We start from the raw sequence: 12,800 nt of genomic DNA on the forward strand, positions 1-12,800 counted from the left end.
GAAATGCAATGGTGCATTATGCAATAACATACTCATTAAAATTTTTTGCTTCTAACACATTTGAAGGTAAAATACATTTATAGTTAGACTATACACTTTAGTACATCAAACGATAACAAACATGGACCAAGCAGTAAGAATTCATTTACTGTATACACACTTAATTTATGGCAAGCATAACATTTTAAATGATATAATCTTCTACATTTTCATAAAATAAATAATTTTCTATACATATTTTTCTCCTATGACACAAAGAGCTGCATACAATGATGCAGTTTAGTATGTTGCACAAGATGTAGAAGAAATAAAAATAACAGAATAAAAATTAATACATGAAAAAATGCACTGATGCATTCATATGTACTACAGTAAAAATATATTACATATGATATGACTATAAATTAAGATACCAAATGCTACACAGGCACTTTGTTTTATGAAGAAGAAAATGCTATTAGATCACCTAAGATTGATCACAACTTTTTTTCTTTCCACCTCTGGGTTTTATAGTTTCTGAAATTTGCCACATAGCTTCTTCACACAAATAATCATCAAAATTGTTGAAAAATGATATGATTTGTTCATTTCTTTTAATTGGATATTGGCTATAAAAATAATGCATAAAATTAGTAGAAACAATGAGTTAATTATTCAGTACATAAAATATCACTAAAAAAATGTATCCAAACCAACATTTTTAGCAAAAAGTTGCGCTTAAAATGAACATTTTATTTTCATGCATTTATCAAATTAACACATAAATGTGCTATGGGGTCACATTACATACCTTCAAAATATATTTTTTTAAATTTAAGTAAAGTATTTTATTTTTTAAAACTTTAACATACATACTTATTTAGCAATCAATAATTTGTTTTCAAAATTTTAAAATATTGCATGCTTTTTTAAAAAATTCAAAAAATTTACGAAATTTTCACTTTTTAAAAATTTGTAAGTCTTTTTTGTTTTTTCACTTACTTAAAAAACTTTTTTTTTGATAAAGGATCACAAGAATCATCTCTAAAAATCTGTACATCATTTGCCTTTATTCATTAGACAATTTTCCAGGATTAAATATGTAAAAAATCATAATTATAAAAAAAATCGTTTTTAAAAGTATAACATTCTCTAAACATTTTAGTAATTTATAAAATGCTTATCCAATTCATATTTTTGTTAAAATATTTTATCTGGACTGCAAAAAGCATTACTTTAAAGCAGTATCTTTAATAGAAAATATCCTTAGGGATTCCAATAACATGAAAAAAAAAAAAAAAAAACTATCATCAAGAAAAAGCAATTTAAAGTTGTTCTTTTGCATGAGAACACATAGGGAGCATGACCTAAAACCTCTCATAACTTTTTAAATATTTAATACAAGCGTTGAAACTTTTCCCCTGTGTTTGGAATAATTTTTAGCTTTGAAATAAGCAATAAAAACTTCTTTGATCGTTTGATCATTTTTGAGGTACTGTAACCCTTAACGTTTCAAACTCTGGTTTTCATAGATCACATCGCTATGGGTAGCATGTCACAAAAGTCCCTGGGGCACACCAAAAGTAGACAAGAAGACCCTGAATAGCCATAAGATTGAGATTAAGATTTTTCAAAGCACTAAGAAATGCCAAATTTACTATCATCATAAAATTACTATGCATTATTGGAAAAACAGAGTACTGCTCTTATTTACCATGAATTTTTATTTCAGTCTCTTATTTTCAAATATTTTTGTAATTATTAAGAAAAAAATATAAAGCACTTGGTAAAAAGTATCATTATAAGTGGAAAAAGGAAGTCCGTGTGAAAAAAATGAAGGACATGAATAACATCTCTTTTTAATATGTTGCAGGCATACAACTTACAATAAGCAGGGGACAAAACAGATGGGTATGGCAAAATATGAATAAAGTACAGTCAAACTTGCTTATGATGAGCATGAAGGGACCTTGAGATTCACTTGTTATAGCCAAGCGTTAGCAAAAAAACGAGTTCATGAGAAAAATCATAAAAATGCACACATGCTTTGGTACTGCACAGAAAAAATAACTCAAGACTTGGATCATTTACTTTGAACAGTCTTCTTACTGCCTCTTTCTTACGTTATTGTTTTTTGGAGACTATTAATGAGTACAGAAATTTCATCATTTGCAGCTCCAGTTCAAAAAAAGTTTGAAGTTTTTTAACACATATTTTAGCTTGAAATTCTTCACAATCATTGTTATCTTTGTTGCTTCCATTGTGTTTTTCCTCTTATTTGAATTTCAGATTCAACATTTGCGCATGTTGTGCACTACTTAATTTGAAAAGAAAAAAACATTGTCATCACTTTTGTTCACAGGATTTATAACTCACTACTTGCTATCTGCTGACTTAACAATGTTAAAGAACTTTTGCAAGAAAGAATTAGCTTTATTCAAAGGGAAGAAGTCAGTGAAAATTTTACAAATAAAAAAAATATTTAAAGGCGAGTTATGCTCTCATAGAGTTAACATTGCACCAACCAAATGTGTCTGATTACCTTGTTAGATCTGGCCAATTCTAAGCTAGTTTAACTGTAAAAACTAGATTTCATGAAACTACAAATGTTCATCTAAATCATTGTCAACAGCTTGGATAAAAAAAAATTTATATGAGAGAATTATGTTCGAATAAGTGATGGGCACAATCGAGAACTTTTGATAGTTGAGATTGCAGGAAGCAAGTAGTTCTGATAATCCAATGATCAAAAATCGAGATCTTTCAAATCCTAAACTCGAAGAATTGGATTCTCGAGATATTTGAATCAAGATCTAGAGTGGTTAAATACTCAAGATCTTTCAAATCGAAAGCTTGAGATGTTTAAGTTTAGTTCAGAGGGTTTTTTTAATCTCATTTTTGGGAGAGGGGGGGCTCTTGTTGAAGGCTGTGTAACATTTAAGAGAGTGCATCAGCGGCTTGGGGAGGGGCACAACCTGACTTTGGAAACAGTAGAAATGTCGAGTGTTTTTTGCAGAGGTGCGTATTGAGTATCCCTCCTAATTTTTAGAATTTATTGTATTTACATATATATGTGGACATATTTTTTGTTGTTATTTGGTATAGTTGGAATTGAGTATAAACCCATTAACCCTTTTCCCCTATCTTGGAAAATTTGAAATAACGGGCCTGAGTGTCATGATGAATACATAGCCGCTAAATCTAACAGGGTAGGCGCATAATTTACCGAGTGTAGGGAAAATAAATTCGCCCTCCCCCTCTTCGAAAATTTTTATTGTTATATACATTTAAGTAGGCATAATATTTGTTGTTTTCCGATAAAATTTACGATGAATATTCTTCCCCATGGAAAACTTTGAAATACAAGTCTGTTTAAGGAGGGATCGATTTGATAAATTTTAGCCTCTTGGGGAGCTCAGGGCCGGCGAGAGGCCTTTCAGCATATCAAAAGCTAAGAGCCAAGCCTTTGGGAGGCCCGGTTTGGAATCAGAGTAGTTTAAGTTAGGGTTTTTTTTTTAAGTTTAGGAGGGGGAAGGAGGTAGACAGTGACCAAACTTACAATGGGATCGTCTTGAATCTTGGGGGATGCTCCATAGCATTTGAAGTGGTGTGCAACATCCCCTCGCCCCACAGGAATCTCAAAATGATTTTAACCCTTAATTTTTGAATCAGGTTGATTTCTTGAAGTTTTATTTCGCTTCTTGAGTGATTCAATTGAACCATTTTATATTCGAATAAATGATTCTGAGTTATCACCTGATCATTTCAAATGATTTTGGGCTCCAAAACAACTTTTACTTAAGTTCTTCAACTCCATAGAAGGCAGCAGTCTATTCCCCTACGAGTATGCTTAAGGGTAGGGGGTAGCTTGTATGAAAAGCAAAGATAAGGTCTTTGATGCCGCTGGTGATAAGCGTCAAAATTGTAAATTTTATAAAATATTCATTTTAATGAAGATAATTTAAAAGGTGACTGAAATAATTTATTAGAATGCTTCTTAATGGGAGGAGATAATACTAACAGCCACCCCTGCTTTAATAATGTAAATAAACAGGGAATCACTGCACTATGAATGACATTTATAAGGAGCTTATAGTTTTTAACTTTTATACAGTTACTTGTTTATTGTTGCTTGTTAATCACAAAGTAAGAAGAAATTTGCAACATCTTAACATGCTATGAAATACTTTTGGATGAAAGAAATTGCTTAGCTGTGTCTACTTACTGTTGCAATGGTTTACAAGAATTGTGTAAAATGAAAATTTATAAAATGTTTCTAACCATTATACGAGAGCTATTCCAAAAGTAAGTTCTGATTCACAGTATCTATTTGAATTTCATGTAAATATTAAAACATGCATGCCTCCCAACTCATAGCTTGCCTTGATGGTCAAACGCTGGCATAAGCATTGTTACTATTGTTGTGTACTTTTTAGTGTCAGTCTGAAATGTTTAAGATAAATGATTAGCTTGTTGATTGTGAAGCAAAGTTAGTGATTCAATTTTTGTCAGCAAGAAAGATTTCAGCGGCAGAAACTGATTGCAGATAAAGCTTTTAAAATCCAAAGTGTTACTGTCGCAGGACAACAGCCATACTACAAAAGAAACCCAAACTCTGATCAAGTTCTTTGCATTGGTGCTGATGGACCCTCCATAGCATTGTCCAGACTTGGTGCCGAGAAAAATTCCACTTGTTCCGCTACCTAAAGAAGTTTCTTGGTGGCAAGAGCTTCACCACACATAATGAAGTAAAAGAAGTTGTTTAAGATTGATTATCCTGACAGGCGACTGATTTCTATTACTTAGACATTCAAAAGATTGTTGAATGATGCAAAAAATGTTTTAAAAAGCATGAAAATTGCATTGAAAAATAGAGAAAGATGGAAGAGATGCAAATATGACAATTGTTTTGAAAACAAAAAATTAATCTTTAAAAAAAAAAAAAAAACGAACCTTACTTTTGAATAACCATCATATCGTTGCCTCAGGGCAACAGTAATACATCTAAGCCCAGAAATAACATTAAGATTCCTACTCTTACTTAGAAGTGAGTTTATTGTTTTAAATAATGTAGTAATTAATTTGAATATTGTAATATTTTCCTCAAACTGTAGAAAAGTACACTATCCAAAAAAATAAGCAATAAACAGAAAAATTAACATAGTCCAAGAAGAAGGAGGGTACATGAACAAAATTTGCACGCTCAATTTTAAGTAAAATGCACACACGAGCTCAACGACATGTGGCTGGACTTAAAGTTTATCCTCTATGTCCAAACTGCAAAAAGAATCAAGCCGCTGCCATATTTTTTCCAGCATCGGTTGTGATACGAGCCAGACATACTTCAACCCTTCTGCTGTTTTGGAGGGACTGAAAATGCACAGATTTATGGACTTGATCTAAATGTTTTTGTCTACCGCGTGGGATAAGAAACAACAACAGTAAAATGCAAAAGCAGTTTTGCAATAAAATATTCGCATAACTACAGATGGCTGTGCAGTACGAACAATATTAAAATAGGCTCATGTCAGCAATTGCTATTTCTTTAATAGGGCTGTTTCTTAGTTGCTAAGTTTTTCTTGTTTGTTTCAAGATAGCAACAGGAACTGTGAAATTTTTTTCCCTGATTAAGTTCACCAAATTTCCCTAATTTGTGCTGCCAATGATAATAGTTTCCTCTCTTTAACCTACTTGAAAACCATTGTGTGCTTATATAAAATGCAGTATTTAAAACACTTTAAGCTGTTAATTAAAAATAAATTTAAAAAATATTGTTTTTTTAAAATTTTATTATTATTATTTTTTTTAATTAGAGATAATTTTAGAAAACTTACCAAGTGAACTTCATTGAAAAAAAAAACTGAAATAATATGTTAAATTATCCACATGGAAATATTTTAGGAAATTTAAAAAAAATACTCTTTATACTTCCAGCCACCACTTAGCATAAGAATTACAAGAAATTATCAAAATCATTCTTAATGACATAAGTGTAGACAAGATAAAACTAAAAAGTTAATTTTGAATTATTTCTGAACTAAATTTTCAAGCAGTATAACAATTGCTGCAAGAACAACAATTAGCAGCGAAAGTATAGTAGTACTCTAATTATACTTAGGTAAATAGTAGTATACAGGTTTTGTAAAACAAACAGTAGCCTTTTGATATCCATTCATATGGAGCTATTCAAGGACTTAGGATTTAATGAATAGGTATAGCAATTATTAAAAATAATTAAATTATTTACTTAGGCACACAAATGTAACTCAGTTTCAAATGATTTCATTATTTATGGGGAAAAAATCTTAGGTTACATTTGTAACAAACAACTTTGAAACAAAAAAAAAAAAAGACAATAGGGAAGTTTTTGATTTTTCAATTTTATTTTTATATGATAGAATAACATGTATGAACATCTGTGAAAAACATTTTGCGGTATGATAAGTAGTTTTTTTAAAAATAATTTTTAAAGTTCAAGCAAATATAACGTTTGACAAAAATGCAGTTGGATTTGTCTGAAACGCACTTGGCAGTTTGCCGATAATCTACAGAAAGCGCAGCAAGAGCCGACGGTAATGCAAGAGCCCTTTAACAATAGCGACCCTAAGGAGGAGCGGTTTTCTTTGTCTGTAATTTTTGACTTCAAGTTGGCGTTCTTTCTATGATTAAATATAGCAAGCACCGGTACTTTCAAATATTGTTTTGCACTCCAATGCACTTCAATTTCAAGGAGAAATCCATCCCGGAAAATGTTTTCTTAGAGTTCCAAAAAATAATTTTAAGAAAAAGTGGTTTGCTATATGCAGCTGCCAACTTTTATTGTAGCATTAGTTTTGCGCTACCACAGGGGAGGAGGGGCGGAATATTTAATAACAAACGTAACAGATGCAGTGAACGATTTAAGATTAAATTTGCAATACAGGTCTGCCACTAGTGACTAAAGCTACTATTTTGAAGCAAAGGTGACTATGGCAACTATTTTACCCAAAATTTTGCCAAAAACCACTATTTTGCAATCAGTTGTAAAACACAGCAATTTCTATAGTGAAAAAGCGACTAAAGTACATAAAAACTCTTCTCTTTTTCCCTTAGAGCAAAAGAATTGAAAATTTGGTTACAAATTCACCTCCTAGTTTCCCGAGGGAAAATGAAAATAAAAAACAGGCCATTTTTTAACTCTTTTTCAAACTTTGTAGCTAGTTTTCTGGTAGCTAAACCATAATACTTTTTCAAAAATAACATTAGAAATGAATTTCTAGGGGGCAAATACAGTGCATCCTAGTTGCGCAAGTCAATATTAAAAATATATTTTTTTTATGACATACCCTAGTGCATATGGAATTGATACTGAAAGATTTTTGCTTATCCGGCAAAGTTTAAATTAAACGGAAAAAATTAGTTTCTTTCTTTCAAAGCCATGCTCCATTCAAGGCGAATATTGGAAAAATGTGAAAGTTTCTATGCTAAACAAACTAATGGCGTCAAACCGATAGAACACATAGCGTCAAAATACACTGCTTGACATTGAAAATGCAACACTAAGAAGGAGTGTTCAGAAATTTATGCAAATTTTAAAGTAGACGTACATCACTGAGTTAAGTAAATGATGTGAATGCATAATTCTCCGACGCACGTGAAGTAAGATATAAGGGAAGGAACTTGCAGAATGGGCAATATTTGTGTCTTTATTTCTGACTGCAGAATTATCGAAGAAATTTTGTTTTTGTCTTGGAGGATACGTGTAACACGAGAGAATGCCAGGCCTCTGTCAATGAAGGCACTTCCAGCAGATAGATGATTTTACGAGGGGTATGGTGATCGGACTGAGAAGGGGAGGTTGGTCCTTACGTCAAATCGCAGCCGACACCCACATGAATGCGAGCACGGTGCATCGGCTGTGGCAAGATTGAAGGGTGCAGGGGCAGCCAGAATGACGTTAGAACGTGTGGATCGGCGGATCCACCAACAAGCTGTAGCAGACCCACAAGTCACTTGTTCCTAGATTCTGCAGCAGGGGCAAGATACCCTGAATGTTTCCGTGTCAACCAGAACAATTTCCAGTTGTTTGGTTGCACGTGGTCTGCAATCACGATGTCCGCTAAGAAGACTGCCATTGACCCTACAACATACACACCAATGTTTAGTATGGTGCCGAACTAGAGCGATGTGGATGACAGAATGGCGAAATGTCCTGTTCTCAGATGAATCCTGCTTCTGTTTATCCAGTGAGTCGCTGCATACGTGTGTGGCGTCAACCAGGAGACAGATCTAATCCAGCTGTAACTGTGTAACGTCCCACCGCACGACAATGTGGCATAATAGTTAGGGGTGCAATTGCGTACGATTCCATATCACCTCTAGTTCCATATCACCTGGGCACTATGACGGCCCAAGGATACTTGGATAACGTGCTGCAGCCGGTGGCAATCCTTTACCTTCAAGGGCTACCTAATGCAATTTTTCAGCAGGATAACGCCCAACCACACAGTGCTCGCACTGCCAACATGATCTCCAAGGCACACAGATGCTTCCCTGGTCACCATACTCTCCTGACCTGTCATCAATCGAACATGTAAGGGATGTGATTGAACGTCATTTGCAGACTCTGTCCCTGCCTCCTTCAGAAGACGAACTGTGGCAAATGGTTGAAAGAGAATGGAGAGCTATCCCTCTGGACACCATCCGCACCCTTACTGATTTTATGCCTAGAAGTGTTTCTTCGTGTATCGCTGTCCATGGTGGTCCTACATCCCACTGAGCTGACGCCGTTCCCATCTCTATATTCTGCCTATCATTTTGAAACTAAGATCATTTATTATTCCTTGCTGTCTCTGTCTTTTTTCCAAATTTCATCACTTTCTGACCACTCCTTCTTGGTGTTGCATTTTCAATGTCGAGTAGTAATATGTCAGAGGTCAGCTTGTATTTATCAGTCTTACGAATCTGATTGGTGCAAGTTTTACTCGCGTAAGACTTGCACCAGATTTGTTTAAAAACATTTTTTTAAAAACTTTATTCAAAAGTAGTTTCCAGAAATTGCCAACAAACTCCTTTTTTTTTGTAGCGAACAACTCGCTAGTCTACTTTTTTGAAATAGTAGTGGGTTACACTACAAACTACTAAAAAATGTTGCTACTACTAGGGTGCATCATTTGCCCAACTAGTCTAAAATTGCTTTGTCCCTAGTTTAAAAATGTTCTTATACCACTAGATAGTATTCCTGTGAATTTTTATGAAAATCAAAATTGATTTAGGTATCCCACCTCAAGCAAGAAGTTTCTTTTTTAAAGTAAATGAACAATTATAACATCAAAATTGACTCAAAGTGTAGTACTGAGAAATAATTTTTAAATTACTTAGTTTACATTGTACCTGTGTTAACTTCAACTGTTACCATTTTTTCAGTAACTTTCTATAACATCTTTTGTAATTGTAAGTTTAGGTTCACTATTTGTTTTCAACTTTCTACCATTTTCTTCTATCATACAACTGCTAATGCTGGTTCTTTACGTTTTCTTCTTGTTATTCTATGCATATGTGTTATAAAGCACTTAAATAAGTTGATCTATTCTGTTTTAATTCATAAGATCCATGAATTTTTGAAAATATCATATTTTGAAATCTTTCAATAAACATGAGTAAATCAGCTGTTGTTGAATCAGTGACATTTTCTCCCCAAACAAAGCCTTGTTTATCTGTCTGGTTTTGACTTTTACCTTTTGTACAATCTTCAATGGTATTTGGACTTGGAATTACTCAAGAGGACTCGGAATTTAAGGGCTCACGTTTATCCACTAGCTTGCAAGTGCTTGGCTGCTTGATGTATCTGAGAAAGGTGCCGATCAGAATCTTATCAAATGGGATTCTTCAAAACTTGTCGTCAAAAATATTTGATTTCTATGCAAAAGCAAACATTCCAATGATTACTGAACGTAAATCCTGTGAGAAAATACTGAAACTTCATGAAGGCAACACAAAATTAAAAGCAATTCCTCTTCAAAGAAGAAATACAACAAATTCAATTAATGAAGTAAAGAAAATGGAAGAAGAATTAGCTAAAACATTTTCATTATGCCTAAAAATGCAGAATGCCTTATGAAAAATCCAGAAGATTTAGCTCTTCTTCAATCTATGAAAAGTGATCATCTAACAACCTTTGGCTCACACGATAAAATATTACACCAAAACATTAAGAGTCAGGAAATGCGTGAAATATCAAAAGCAGCATTTTGTGAAAAAATAGCCAAGGAAATAAGGAACTTAAATATAAGTTTTAATTCAGTTATTATTGATGAAATTGAAAGAGATGAAAATAGTGATACAAGTGATGAGACAGATTTATAATGCGCATAATACCAGAAATCATCATCGTACAACACGAACTGGTTCATATGCTTTTATTCCACATGATACTATAAAACGACCTGATGTTATATCATTAGCAACACGTTTAAAATGACACCAGCACAGCAAGCTTCATACACTAAAATTTTAATAGCAGAAGCTGGTGGTGAATCATCCAAAATTTCAGCATCATATGCAACAACAGACAGAGCAAGACAATCAAGTGTCAGAGACATTGTCAAAGCTTGTAAGGAGCAATGGAATGGTTTTAATTTTGCAACTTTACACTGGGATTCTTAACTCTTACCAACTTTAACAAATCAAAATATTGCAGAAGAAAGGCTTGCAGTTATAGTGGGTAATTCATATGAAGTTAAGCTTCTTGGTGTACCAGTATATCCAATAGGAACAGACAAAAAAAAAGAAAAAAGAACGGAGTTTTCATTGCTAATTTAACAACTAATTTGCTAAATTCATGGAACTGTTCTGACTCAATAGTTAATATGTCGTTTGTCATTACTGCTTCTAATACAGGACATATAATTGCAACATGTGTAGCTATTCAAGAGCGTTTGGGTAAAGCTCTCTTGTGGTCAGCTAGGCCGTCAATCCAATGTGGCCGTCACCACATTGGATAAATTATATTGTCACATGTGTTTGACGATTTAAAAATTGAAGCATCGAAGTCACCATACATATTTGTTTAAAAGATTTCGCAAACATTATACATTACTGCAGTTTATGGAAGAGAGTGACGCTGCTATACCTATAAATTTATCCAAATTTGATGACAGTTCATTTAGTGAGTCCGCAAGAAGATTAATTGACGAGTGCAAAAAATTTGTTATCAAATTAGCTAAATCAAATGTTATGTTTTGCAGAGGTGACTACTTAGAATTTGTTCAACTTTGTTTTTTATTCTCAGTAAACAATCCAAATGAGAACTGCAGCAGACTTTAAATGTCAAGCAGCTTTATATAAAGCAGATGGCAAAGTTAATTTATTCAATCAAAATTTGCTTATTTCAACATCAAATCCAAGAACTACAAACTGGAACAATAGCTATGCATCAACAAGTTTTAAAATTTAGAAATTTTGTCACTTTGGTATATAGTTCATGGTGGATGATGTGCACTACTGTCTTCGATGCACCATGGAATGACTCGCAATTCTTTCACTTACTTATAAAATATAGTATTATTAATTCAGAAATTTCTGGAAGTGCAATTAATGCTTTTAAAAATCACCTTTGGTATCTGACAGAAGAAATTGTACCTCTAGCACTATGGAGTGACAAAGTGCCTGAAGCAGACCGACGTGCTCTTGCTGAAAGTATATTAGCCATTAGACCAGCTAACCTTTCTAATCCAAAACACAGATTTCGTATGGGATTTGGAAAACCAGTTTCCAACAGAAATCCATTTTTCACCAACACTGTCTGATTTTGTTGGCATTGATTCCTGGTTTTTATTTTTAATTTTGAAGTTAGATTTAGAATTCAAAGTAATATTATGAAATATACAATAAATTGGCTTCAATAAATCAAATATTTCTTTCAATAATTAAATAAATACAAAAAATTGCTTAATGTGTTATTTTTCTGAGTTTTCATAACTTTCAATTGTCAGGTGGCACACATAGATATTGTTCAAAGTGGGAAATATTTCACACAAATTATTAATTTTGTATGTAGAACAAAAGTAGCTTAGGGACAAAGCATTTGTAAACGAGAAAAAAATTGATGGGGCGTATGATGCACCCTAGCTACTACAGTAGCATCGCTACTTGCAGCGGGCTACGTCCAACCACTGGTCTGTAAGGTTTTTTATTTTAAGTAGCATGGAAAGCGTGAAAAGAAAAATTTATGCCATGTAAAATATACAACCCCACAGGCACAGAAGCAGTCTTCCGCAAGTGAATCCTGGTTTATTAGTTAAGGTTCAATACTTGGACAAGAAAAAGTGCTCCATCTCGAGTAGCAGTGTTTACACACCTAACTGGAAAACGTTAGCAATTTAAAACTATTTTTAGCACAACTTAGGAATAGTACTGTTTATATTGCTTTATTTGAAAACTAATTGGTGTTTTCCTTTATTTTTAGGTGGGATTGTTTTTTCTTCTTTTCAAGAACCTGTAAAAAGTTTAATGAATTGTGAAATCATTTTCACTTTATAACTATTTTTCTGATAGTTGCTTATTTTTGAGTTACAGTGTAACTAGGTAAAAAATAAATTCATAATCATCCTCAGAAAAAAAGAAAAAATACCAGTTTTTAAAGCGCCGCATGTTCTCCAATATATTAAACTGCTGCCATCTTTTTGAAAAATTCACAGTATCTTCTGTTAATATATCACTGTTTCCAATGTGTACAAAGGTTAGATCCTGGAGAATAAGGCCACTAAACATGAAACAAAACAGATTCATTCAAATACTTTAAATCAAAGCAAAATTTAAGACACATATTTAATGATCAAGAA

At 33.0% G+C, this 12,800-nt stretch overlaps 1 protein-coding gene across 1 annotated transcript in view; it reads right to left on the reverse strand.

The window, feature by feature from the left end:
- Window positions 1–345: 345 nt before the first annotated feature.
- LOC129218738 (rap guanine nucleotide exchange factor 1-like) overlaps window positions 346–12,800 on the reverse strand; it is a 166,908-nt gene continuing 154,453 nt past the window's right edge. The window contains 2 exon segments of the mRNA XM_054853062.1: window positions 346–608; window positions 12,590–12,721. Coding sequence (XP_054709037.1) covers window positions 467–608; window positions 12,590–12,721 — 274 coding nt within the window. The 3' untranslated portion in view covers window positions 346–466.

Source organism: Uloborus diversus, chromosome 3, assembly GCF_026930045.1.
Source record: "Uloborus diversus isolate 005 chromosome 3, Udiv.v.3.1, whole genome shotgun sequence".
Lineage (NCBI taxonomy): Eukaryota > Metazoa > Arthropoda > Arachnida > Araneae > Uloboridae > Uloborus > Uloborus diversus.